Raw genomic sequence first — 12,756 nt, 5'->3', positions numbered from 1 at the left:
TTAACCCAGGTGGCAAGCACAGGCCCATGTGGACACCACGGGGCAGCATGAATGGCTGGTTGGTGGGGAAGCAACTCTGGGAAGGGTGTGTCCAGCCCAAGTCTGAGCACGTCAGCTCCCTTGGCCATGATCAAGTTGCTAGGGCCTGAAACACTCCTCTCAGGCTGCTAAGTCATGGAACCAATCCCTACATCCCAGCACAGAAGGTGAGAAGGGTCCATATTTGCCCCAAGTCCTCTTGGCACCACGCAGAGCTCTGCTCACGTGTCCCCTGAGGACACTGCAGCCAATAAAGCGGAGTGTCAGACCAGAAAGGGATCTCAGACATCAGCTGGGTTACAGGTTTTGATTCTGTTTCTGCCTGAAGGCAGCTGAGCCCTTTTCTTGGAGAGAGGTAACAGAGCTTCTCTGAGGAGCCCAGATCCTCGGCATTCAGGCTCACTCCTGTCCACTCCAGCCCCTAAGGGACCGCCATCTGTGGAATGAGGGCTCCAAAGCCAACTGACTCGGTCTCAACCATCCGTCTCAAGGATGAGGAAACCAAGTTCTAGAGATAGCAACACCAGCACTGACAACCTACAGATGACTCTCACGGGACACTGGAATAGAGCATAAAAAATATGCTGGTCTAGAAGTGGGGGCCATTGTGCAAAGTCTGATGAATCCAAATACCAAGGCAAACGTGCTCACAGATGCACTCAGTGTAGGAGATTCGAGACCCCAGGCAACTGCTAAACACCCCTCACAGGCCAGCCACATAAAATACTTGGGTCTTAAAGGTGCTATGTGAGTCAGTGGCCATCACTCCCCACCTACCCACCATGACTGTAAATACCTACCACAAAACGTTTGTCATCCAAATCTGCTAAGGGCCCCTGTGGGGCTAGAGGGCTTACCAGCTGAGGGTTCTGAACCAGGGCAGGTCATAGGAGTGGTAGACGTTGTAGCCAATAGTGATAATCTCATGGAAACACTTAATCTGAACACACATCACCTGCAAGACACAAAAGAATCAGAATACTTGCTAATTCCCCAGTTCTTACCATCTTTGGAAACAGAAACCCGCACACGGGTCACGGACCTTGAAGAAAAACTATCACATTTAAGAACGTCAGTCCTACAGTGACTCTGCTCTCCTCCTCCTTTCTCACTCACTCTGCACCCCTTTGGCAGTGCAGTCCTTTATGTCACACAGAGTAGATCCAAGAAATATGCACCCCTGAAGCTTCAATTAACTTTTTATTGTTGTACCTCCCTGGACTCAATCAATCTCTTCCCCTTTTGACTTTGAATAGAAATACCTGAAAAGCCCCAACTGCTTTGCTCAGCAGTCAGCCGCTAGTCATCTGACCCTGTCCATGACAGCAGGAAGCCTAAGAGAGCAGTGCTGCGGACTGGGATTTTTTAAATCAAAGTCCTAAGCCCCACAGTGAGGCCCCAGGGAAACAAGAAACAAAACAGAGAGTCATACAGAGTCATAGCCAGGGTCACAGGCTAATCAAACAGCTAAAATAATAATATCCACTTTTAAAACGAAGAGATATCTTTAACCACACACAACTGCCTGGTGCCAACACCCCTCCGGTTGGCTCCTAGAAGGGGAGAAGTCACAGATACTCTAAGGCAGATATGGTCTGAGGAGCCGGGACTCCCACTGATTCCCAGAACCAGCCCAACACCTTATACTTAAGATTACGGATCCTGTGGGAAAAACTGAAGGCAAAACTAAAACAGCATGCAAATGGCACTTACAATGATCATTAAAACCATTGGTCCCAGGTAAATAATGATGAAGAAAAATGCAATCATGGCCAAAGTCAGGATGCCTCTCACCCACCAGTTCTTCCACCTAAGAGAAGAGGGGAAGGAGAAAACACGTTAGGAACCCGGAAAGAAACAAAGCACAAACCCAAGGGGGATGGCTCTTTCTGGGAGGAGAGGTCAATCCCTTCCAGGAGCACCTCCTTCACCCTGACAGAGGTACTAGCCCAAATGCAGGCAGAAGTAGGGCAAACAGGGCCATCACCTCACCCACACCAAACTCAGCAGGTGCTCCAAGGCCTACAGAAAAATACACCCAGCTTATATCTTAACAAAGGCATCAGGCAAAAGTCCCGAGGGAAATGTGGTACCTACTTCTGCATCTACTTGGATGGCTTCTATGGCTCTCTATCCAAAGAAAAAACAAAGCACATTTTTCCGGCAGCAGAATCCTACATCACTCTGCCCCTGCATCTTTATGGTGAGAACAACATTAACCAACGAAAATAACAATCACAAAGATGCATCTGGCACTTTTATAAGGACGCAGCATATATTAATGCATGTAAGCCTCAACACTACTAATGTTTACAGATGAGGAAATGGATGCACAAATCATACAGCTGTGACGTGGTCAAACTGAGATTTGAAGCCTGGATTCTGGCTCCAGAACCCATGCCCTTGACCACCGCACAATACCACCTTTCAAAGAGACACATGTGTGCGAGACACACATAGAAACACCTTCAGATAATGTTTTCGGGTCTTAATGTTTGCATTTTTAAACTGCTCACACAGCCAGTGTTAGAGGACCAAAGTCTCAAGGGACTAATATTTTAACCCTGGATTCACCCGAGTTGAGATTTCTCAATTCTTCTGGGAGAATTTAAGGAATGTCCACAATGGATGTGTGTGGGAGAGGGAAAACTAAACTTTGACCTAGAAACTTGGGCTCCTCTGTGAAAAGCAGCCCGTCTATTAGTCACAAACCCCTTCACATGTGGCGTCAGCAACCTTGCCCACCACCACCCCTTTGTCTACACTTTCCTCCTCCTCGGACTACTATACCTCTCAGCCCCGCCGACAGCTCCCTTCAAGGGCCAGATCCTTCTAGGCTGTGCTCATAGTTGCCGGTAAATACTAGATTACATTCAGTGGAGCCCTGAGCAGAAGCAGGGAGACTGTGGCCACTGCCGCCGGGCAGGCCCACCCTGCACACTGTTATAGCAGCAGGCTCACATCACAAGGCCGCAGGCTGTCTGAGGGCTCTGGGTCTTCCACGGCCCTCGGACCTGCAGCAAGGCCCCCGCAAGTATCTGCATCATGAAGCTAGGTTACCTTGAAGACAAGTTGGAAAGGGCCCTGTTGAGGACCTCTGGGGTATCATCTGCAGAGGTTGATAAAGGAGCAGCTTCCGCTCGGCTCTCACTGTCCGATGCAGTCTCTCCATCTACCTTTGCTTCTGACTCCGATTCCTACATGGCAGAAAAACAGATGGGGAAAAGGTCAAAAACGCCCAGTAGGATACTGAGAAGTACGTGCCTGTCATAGGAAATCTGTGGGAAAAGACCCCACAACAAGGCTTGAGGACCTGGCACAGTCAGGTGACAGAACAGATGGGACTCACAGCGATCCCGACACTGTTCTGACATGTGCCGAGGTGGCCAACTCTCTGCTGGAAGCGAGGCATGCATCTGTACCATGGGGGAATGAGGAACAGCCACAATCTGCTCAATCCCCCTTGCCTTACCAGGGGCAAGGGAGGGAACAGTCCAGAGGAGGGAGAAAGGGGCTCTTTTGTATCCAAAGCAAAAGGGGAGGCAGGCCTGAAATTCATCAGGACCTCATTCCTGACCCTGCCCTTGCTGCCAGGCTTAGTGCCTAGAAGGGTTTGGCTGCTGGCACCAGAAAGATGCACCCACCTCTAAAAACCCCTCTCCACCAACACCTAAATCATACAGCAAAGTCCCTCCTCTGCCACAACATGTTTGGACCCTCAGTGCTCCCAAAGTGGCCTGTGACTTTGGCCAGGCCCTCAGAGAAAAGCTGGGTGTGCAGGCTGTTGTCCCCACAGGACTCCCCAAAGTCCACAGTGTTACTTCCAGACTCCACAAGAGCACCCCATGAGGAGGCCAGCCCCAGGCAGTGTGGAACCCACACAGTACTGCTTACTAGAGTCAAGGCTTCACCGGGTCTGGGGTGCCGCTGTCCTTTCCCTGCCACGCAGCCCTGGGCACTATCGGACCCTGCGATGTCACCCACAAAGTGGCCATCCAGCCTCCGGCCATGTCAAAAACTCACCCTGCTTGCCAGCCCCTGCGAGGGGACCAGAGCCATGCCAGCAATAGGCTCTCTATCCAAAATACCAAGGGCAAGCTGCTCTAAATCCTAGGACCTTACTACTCAGAGCATTTATCTCTTACAGGAATTTAGAACCACTGCTGTTGGGAAGAGATGGAAGAGAAATCCAATCACTTCGAATTAGAGTCGAACAATACTGCTTTGTATTTGCAGAGCTCTCAACAGCTGTAAGAATGTTTCCCATACCTGTTGTGAACCTCAGAGCAGCTCTGGAAGGAAGGGAAAGGAGACAGGAAGATCCTTATTTACAAATGAAGAGACAGAGGCTCTGTGAAGTTCCATGGTGGGCCCCAAATCTCCTATTAACCCAGGTCTTCTGACTTCTCTGTGTTCATCCCACTAGATTTCCTTTTACTTAAGCATCTTGGAATCCACTGTTTTTCTGACACCCGACACCTTATTAGTGAGGAGCCTTGGTTTGGAGAAGGGATACAGCTGGGATGGACAAGAAGCTCCCATCTCAGGGGATTTTCCTGGACCTCAGGTGTTCCTCCACGCAGATTTCGAGGAAACACTGTCATGGATGAAATTCCAAGAGGGCAGCACTGTGACTGCCAGGCAGCAGAGAGGGGGGGCACCCTAGCACAGCTGGACCCCTGGGGCACCCTAGCACAGCTGGACCCCTGGGGCACCCTAGCACAGCTGGACCCCTGGGGCACCCTAGCACAGGAGGGCTTCAAAGTCAGGCTGGATGTCGATGGCTGGAATGCGGGGGCTGGACTGTGCACAGGCACGCCGTCTGGGCCCACGATGATGTTCCAGGTGACGTCACTGCGGCAAACTGGAGACCAGGTGATGAATTTAGGGTTGGTCATGAGCGCAGTGGCACAGTCACTGGGGGCAGGCAGAGCAGGAAGGTGAAGAGGAGGTGCACCTGCGCGCCCTTCACCTCACACTTCTCAAAAAGGACGAAGGTGGGCTCAAACCCACTGCCGGGTTAGATGTACTTGAGGAAATTCAGGATGTCTTCGTTCCTGGCATTCGCTCAATGCCTGAACTGGTGGCACGAGAAGCTGCTGCAGTGTGCTCATCTGGGTGTAGTCCAGACCCCCGTGCCTCAGTGAGCAGCACCTTAGCCCGCAGGGAGCCGCAGGGCACCCAGGCTCCTGGGCCCCCCCACTGGCCAGCGCACGCAGAGAGGGCGGACCCGGAGTGTGGGAATGCGGGGCCGCAGCAAACACAGGAGTGAGGAGCTCAGGCTGGGGACCCCATCTTACTTTTCGGTAAGAAATTCAGAATGACGTAAATTAGAAATGGCAAAAGGATGTTTCACCACATCTTCAAAGATTTCATTATATATGTGTACAAACACAAAAAACGGTCACTTTTTTTTTAAGTTGAATAATTTGAATTTCTCTAAGAAGTACATGAAATCCAGCACCATTTCATGTTTATTGGTTGTTTGGATATCTTCTTTTGTAAAGTGTCTATCAAGTCACTGACCATTTTTCTACCGAGTTTTCTGCCTTCCTTTGGATTGGTAGGAGCGTCTCATACGTTCCAGCCTTAAGTACACTGTGTCGCTAATATGTTCTCCCAGCCTCCTCTAATCCCACCCCTATCCCAGTCATTCCTGCTCCTAACCTTCTCCCTCGGGGCACTGGCCACAATGCAGACTGACGGGGAGATTTTTGTAATTGTCTGTTGTTCCTGAAAGACAAGGACCACCTTTTTCTCATGACCTCCCCATGACCAGTACAGAGCAAAACACTTACTAATGGATGGAAAAATGATGGAGAGAGGAAGCCAGGAATTAATTCTAGGTGTGGTAAAGAGCTACCCAGCCCCTGACCTCAGGGAAATAATAGCTCTTTCTAAACTAACTTACAACTGTGATAACACCACAAAACGGAGGGCTTTAACTAGTGTAAGACTGCTAATAAGGGGCTTTGGTGAAGGAGCTATCCAGATGACCTCATCAGTAGGATGTGAGGCAAAAGCCTTAGCTTCTGATGACAGGGTCACTGTTCCTCATGCTGCCACAGCTCAGCCAGGGGGCTCTGGACAAGTCACACAAGTGCCTCTGTAGTGCAGTGTCCTCACCATATCAAATGGACCCAGAAAGAGTCCTCCTTCCCCAAAGAGATACAGCCAAACTCCCATCCAAGGCTCTGACCTATTCCAGCACCCTGAGAGGTTCTGAAACACAGCAGTGCCTCTGGGATTATCCCTCTCCAGTTAGAGTGAATGAAGACTGAGGCATTCAGAAAAGCTTTCCATTCTTTATGGTTACATTAATACCCACACCCCAGCGGCAACCATCAGCGCTATGAAGTAACAATGCTGCAGGATTATCTAGATCTGACGCCTAACCCAAGGAGCTTCAGCATGTGAGCACCTGGGCCCCACCAAGGCCTCCCACAGATGCATCAGGAAGCCACAGGGACTGAGTTGGAGCCCAGCAGAGGAGAGGGCATGTATCCAGCCACAAGCATATGTACACACACACACACACACACACACACACACACACACACACACACACACACGCCCCAGCACAAGGTTATTTTTAACTTATCCATCCTGTTGTCAAGGAGACTCACAAAGGCTGCTGGTTTCCCCAGGCGAGGAAGGGCAGGAAGGAGCCCAGGCGCAGCGCCTGCAGGGGAGGAGCAAGGAGCTCCAGCTCGGTGCTGAGCCTCTCTGGCCCTTCCACGTCCTCTTATGAGCGTGAGCCCAGCACTGTGTCCTACAATGTCACCCTATCAGACTCCTGCCCTTCCTTGCTAGAAGGGGTGAAGGGAAGAGAGGTATCCTGAGGCAGAAAGTAGTACAAGAGATAGAGAACCATCTATAGTTCTAGATGCTATAAGGGCTGCTTGGGTGGCGCAGTCAGATAAGTGGCCGACTCTTGATTTCGGCTCAGGTCATGATCTCGAGGTCCTGGGACTGAGCCCGGCATCGGACTCCACACTCAATGGGGAGTCAGCTTCTCTCCCTCTGCCTCTCTCTCTCTCAAATCTTAAAAAAAAAAAAAAAAAAAAAAGTCTATTACCAAGATATCAAGGAGCTTGAGATGAACAACTAAGAAATGAAGTAAATACCCTAAAGAAACAAGCCTGACAGAGATTAATGTTCTAGGTTTTAACTGCCCCTTAAGCAAGTAACCCCAGGGTCCTGAGCCTGACGCAGGTCACTGAATAAGCATCCCCCGAGCCCTTACCTGGAGGCACCCCCCCAAGTAGGAGACCAGCACCTACCCGGACAACCACTCCCTCACAAGCTACAATGGTACCCAACACGGAGGAAGGGCAAATCCTTGTGCAAGGGGCAAGGGCACAGCCCAGAAAACATGGGCAGGGAACAGGCAAAACAGCGGGCTCTCTGGGCTCCTGACCCCCAGTTCCCTGCTCCCCAAATCCTGGGTGTAGATGTCACAAGAGAACAGGTCAAGGGAACAGAAAGTGAAGAGAACTTGGAGGCTCATGGTGTTCGGACTCCTTCCCACCCCATGGGAAAAGGCCTTTCACTTGGACTGCTAGGACTTCCTCTTCGGCTGCCTATGCCTGAGTAAAAGTAGCCAAGTGCAAGCAGCAGCTTCCATCGTGGGCAGGGATGCCGAGGGGCCAGGGGCCTGGAGCCCAAGTTCTTGCCCAGAAGAAAAGTGGCACATGCCGGACCAAGAGTCAGCGGTGCTGAGAGGTACACTGGTTTGCTCCTCCAGGGGATGGCAAGATTGGCAGACGCAGAGGATGACCGTCTGCAGGAGGAGGCAGCGGCCAGTCAGGGAGAGCAGGGCCCAGGGCCCAGCTCTGATGCTCACCACACTCCCCGGAGGCCTCCGATCTCTGGTGTTCCCAGTGGAGAAAGGATCCCTTACCCTGGACGGCTGTTGGAATGATCAAATGCCACACCGATGAAAGTCTGTGAAAACTATAAAGGGGCTGAAGAGCAACACTACCACCCCCACCCCTCAGTATCCTGACCACAGCACACAGAGGACAGCAGCACAGGAACCTTAACCACCCACTCTCCAGGCAACCAGGGCACCCTTCCCAAGGAGGGCGGAGTGGGAAGAACAGTGGCCATCAGGACCTGCTGGGGCCTGTGTGCTCACCAATTATGTGAGCTCGGCATCGGCCTGCCTGCTTCCTCTTTCATGCCTTCCACTCATCCAATAGACAATGGCCCCCAACTCAAAAACGATCCACTCCCCAAAGCTACTGTGGAACGGGAAGGTCTGACACACAAAGGCAGCAGCGCAGACTAGTGCTCTCTAAAGTGGGATGTGTGATACACAATCCGCGGAAGTGTGGGAAGAAATATTACAACTAACTTTTATTTATCTCCTTTGTATTTTCTTTCCCGCGAATGCTTTATACTGGGCCTACCAGTACACGTGTATAACTCAGTAAGTCCGTGCAAGCTGGGTCACATGGCTCAGCACATACACATCAGACTCGGCGGTGTCTCAGTGGTCACAGGCTCCTTGTTTCCCACTGGGCTAAGCAGTGCCTGGAACATAGCAGGCACCCAAAGACTTGTTGACCTAATGAGTTAATGAGAATTCTACTTGACCTACCACAGACCAAAGCATCCAGACTGCACTGAGTGACAGAACCCACTGTGATTTCCAGCTCGCATGCCAGGACCCACGCCCCTGCCTCCCCAGTGGCCCTCACAGCAGGACCAGACTAGTCCAGTCCCACTCCGGTCCCCTCCCTCCCTGCTGGGAGGGCAGCAGGGAGAAGCTGCTTTGCTTCTTTAAACTGTCTCAGCCCAGCTCCCAGGCAGCCCCTCCCTTTTCAACCCAAAGGCCCAGATCAGAGGCTAAGTGGAACATAGACTATCTCTGAGATTCTATCTCAATCAACAGCCATCCTCTACAGTCCCTTAGCCATTCCCCAAGGGGCTTGATGCTGGCGTAAACAGGAAACAAAAGAAATTTCAAAAGGAAAGAAAAAAGTTCCCTCCTAGGCCCACCTGGTTCACTTAGACCCCGAAGGGAAAGCAGAAAAGTCTGACTGATGAGGGACAGAGGGGATGTCCTCGGTACCAAGGGCTCAACTAAGACCCGTTGACATTTTTGGAGAAACTCTTGCTTGGAAAGGCTTCCCCTACCAGCCTTCCAGGGCCCATCTATGCCCACGACTGCCCAGAAGCCAACCCAAGCCCTGAATGAGGCTTAAAACAGCACAGCACAGAAGCTTTCCTTCAATGGAAGCAAGAGAAGGCAGTGAGGGAGGGCCAGGGGGAGCAGTGGGGTGGGAAGGGAACCTCCCTATGGTTGAGGCCTGGCTTTTCCTGGCCTGGAGAGGGACCTGCACTCACAGAGCTCATTTTCACTGTTATTCTCTGGGTAGAAAACCCTACCTCTTCCCACTCTTTCCTAATTCCCAGTGTTTCCCGAAGTACTGCCTTTGGCTTACAAAAGCTTACGAGGCTCCCTTTTGGTCATAAGTTGGTGTCGGGGTACGCCCTCTGACCTTGTTATTTCTCAAGACTCTACAGTGACACCCACAAGTGGCTGATGGTCAGAGCTTAACCAAAAAAAGTGTGGCTGTGGCCAGGCTACCCAGGAGCCCTTGACATTGTATCCACCAGACTCCAGGCAGAGGGTACTCACCCTACTCCACACCCCATTTCTTTACCAGATGCCAACTCAGTTTTGTACCTTGCTAAGGAAAACATATTAATATTCTGTTCATGTTTGCCCATGAGGGGCAAAAAACTAGGGAAAGAAAGTAAGTGGTAGCATCCACCAGGCTCTTCTCTTTTTCATTGTCAGGGAAATTTCATTAAAAAGGCAGTGCTCAGGGCACTGGCCGGTTCTGCTTCCAACAACTCTGACCTTTCCACTGGCAATGCATTCAAATTCATAAGTTTCATTACTCGGTGAATTATGGAATTCATACAAACTATGTTTTGCGCTGCTTTAGATGCAAATCACAAACCTTATCCTGGAAGAATGTCATCAGGCCGAGCCTAACCTTTCTGCTAAATATTGGGCTTGCCATCTTTTTAAACCCTGTGGCAACTGCCAGGACAATCCACTCCCCCACTTACAGACCCGTCCCCAGGAGAGAAATTGCCAGAAACACCTCAATAAGAGTATCAGAGACCTATGTGTCCCTCTTACTAAGAAAGTTAAGTACAGGGTGGGTGGGTGGGTGGGTGTGTGTATGTGTGTGTGTCTGTGTGTAGTGTTAGCAATAGCAAATATTTCTAGCTTTTTCTAACGTTAATCCCATTTGACACGTTCACTTGTTTAAACAAAAGATCAAATACGAAAGAGAAGTCCTACTCTGAAAGTTCACAATCATCCCCCAATACAGCCATACCCTGTCCTCCAAAAGCCTCATATAAGCCTCAATATGACCTATAGAAAATGCATTCAGCTACTCCACATGGATTGCTTCACCAAAAGTACTTCCACAGGTGAATGCACTCCACACCAAAGGGTTCCAGAGAAAGGACATGAAAAGATGCATGCGAGGGGGACTCAGCTTTTAAAAACCTGACTCTGGCTATGAACCAATTCACCTCCAGACGACACTATTACAGGGGCCTTTGCAAAGAACATAATACCCCTGATGGCCACAGGCCCAGACAGGGCTCCCTCCGAAGGACAACTGTTCCCGGGACAGCTGCACTGGGATACACGTGCCAAGTGCACACCACGCCCTTTGCCATCACCTCCTCTAAGACCTCACACCACTGATCTTTCTCCCTCCCTCTTGGATCCCCCCCTCCCCCTCATCACAGGCCCTCACTTACAACCAGGTGAGCAGGCGCCCCAATAAAAAGCTTTTGATAGCTCATCCACCCAATGCACTTTCTTCCCTACTTCACAGGTGACTCTTGGGCAAGAGCTGTGGACAACCCACCCCCTCTCGGACTGCATCGCTCCCCAAGCACAGCAAGCCACCCGCCTGCCCAGCCACTCTGCGGCAGCACCCTCCCCTCACCGCGGACCTAACCACTAAACCCACAGCACTCCTGTCCTCCGCCCCACCTTCACTCAGGCCACGCAGAAGACACGCCCTTCCTTTGCTTCCAGGCAGCACCTCCTTCCCCGGGGCCTCTCTAGCCGGGCCTTCTTTAGCCAGCCTTCTCCTCGGCAGCTTCCTCTTCCTGCCTCCTAATTTGGGGGTTCCGAAGGGTTTCTTCTGAGGCTCTTGCTCTTTACTACCCACTCTCCCCAAGTAATCTCACTCGCTCTGCCATTCATCCAAAGGTACTAGATGTCTCCCCTTGTCTCCCACAGACAACTAAACTCCTCCATGTGTCCAAACCAAATTATATCCTTTCCCCTGAATTCTCAGGTGAGAACTGTGACCATCACCCTTGGTGGCTCCTCCCTCGGCCCCTAGAACTATCTATCACCCAGTATGTTAATAGCTCCAAAAAACCTTTCCACTCCATCTACTCCTTCCTGTCTCCTCTGGAACTCCCTTAATTCAAGCCAACACCATCTCTGCACCAGGAACCTGCAGCAGCCCAACTGGTCACCTCACCTCCAGTCTCGAATCCACTCCTACTTCCCCTCTACTGTTTATACTGCACCAAGAAGGACCTTTCCAGAAAGAAAATCTGATCATGTCACTCCCTGTCCTGAACTCCTTCTGGAGCACCGCGGTCTAAATGGAGGCAATTTTCCACTGGTAATGTAAAGGACAAACAACTACAGGATAGGTCTACACTTTTTTAAATGGTGTACCAGCCACTTTGAGATCAAGGTCTTATTTACCCTTCCAGCTTCATTCCTCACAGCCATTCTGAAGCACAGTCAGTTCCTAGAACAGGTTGTACTTTCTCACCTCTAGGACTTTTGTTCATTCTGTTCCTACCTAGAACAGTCTGCAAATCACTTCTTTGGACACCCATCTCTTTTCTTTCTGGTCAAATTTAATTTACCCTTCGAATCTCGGCTAAGAGACCCCTTTCTCTCCAAGCCTTCCCCAACTCCGTGTGTGCCCCAGTGGCCCCCCCTAACATTTCTCAAGAGCACACCCCACACTGCATGGTCTCCTGCTCTTGATTTCCTCACCACAGTACACCCAACATCTGGCACGGGGCTCACAACAGAGAAGACAGTTAAGTAGGTCTTACCACATCTGCTTAAGGGGCCACAGCCAATCATTCAGAGAGGATCCAGGGTTTACTGAATTGGGAGACAGCTGGGTGACTCAGCAACTCATTTTCTGTGCTCTTAACAAGTACTACATGAAGGGGGGGGGCGCGGCTGGGTGGCTCAGTCGGTTGAGCGTCTGACTCTTGATTTTGGCTGGGGTTGTGATCTCAGGGTTGTGGGATCTAAGCCCCATGTAGGGCTCCGTGCTCAACGGGGAGTCTGCTTGAAGATTCTCTTCCACTGTCCCTCCCCCCAGTCGTGTGCATGTGCCCGTGTGCACATGCGCTCTCGGGCACATGCACTCTCTGTCTCAAATAAGTAAATATTTTTTTAAGATTTTATTTATTTATTTAAGAGGGAGGGTGCGTGAGAGAAAAAGCACCAATGAGGAGAGGGGGCAGAGGGAGAGGGAGAAGCAGACTCCCCTGCTGAGCAGAGAGCCCGAAGCAAGGCTCAATCCCAGGACCCCGGGATCATAACCTGAGCCAAAGGCAGATGCTTAACTGACTGAGCCACCCAGGGGCCCCTAAGTAAATCTTTAAAAACAAAACAAAACAAGT

General features: G+C 50.8%; 1 protein-coding gene across 2 annotated transcripts in view; it reads right to left on the bottom strand.

Moving 5' to 3' along the window:
- The window catches only part of CDS2 (CDP-diacylglycerol synthase 2), a 58,104-nt gene that overhangs the window by 13,581 nt on the left and 31,767 nt on the right, over nt 1–12,756 (bottom strand). For both annotated transcript variants that reach the window (XM_025876000.2, XM_073878354.1), the window contains exons 2-4: nt 3,100–3,236; nt 1,753–1,849; nt 897–994 (exon numbers count right to left, since the gene is read on the bottom strand). In XM_025876000.2, coding sequence (XP_025731785.1) covers nt 897–994; nt 1,753–1,849; nt 3,100–3,236 — 332 coding nt within the window. The remainder of the gene's footprint in view (nt 1–896; nt 995–1,752; nt 1,850–3,099; nt 3,237–12,756) is intronic.

This window comes from Callorhinus ursinus, unplaced genomic scaffold, assembly GCF_003265705.2.
Source record: "Callorhinus ursinus isolate GAN/ISIS: 27379988/994484 unplaced genomic scaffold, GSC_fseal_2.0 scaffold29, whole genome shotgun sequence".
Classification (NCBI taxonomy): Eukaryota; Metazoa; Chordata; class Mammalia; order Carnivora; family Otariidae; genus Callorhinus; species Callorhinus ursinus.
This window is presented reverse-complemented; position numbering and strand designations above follow the sequence as displayed.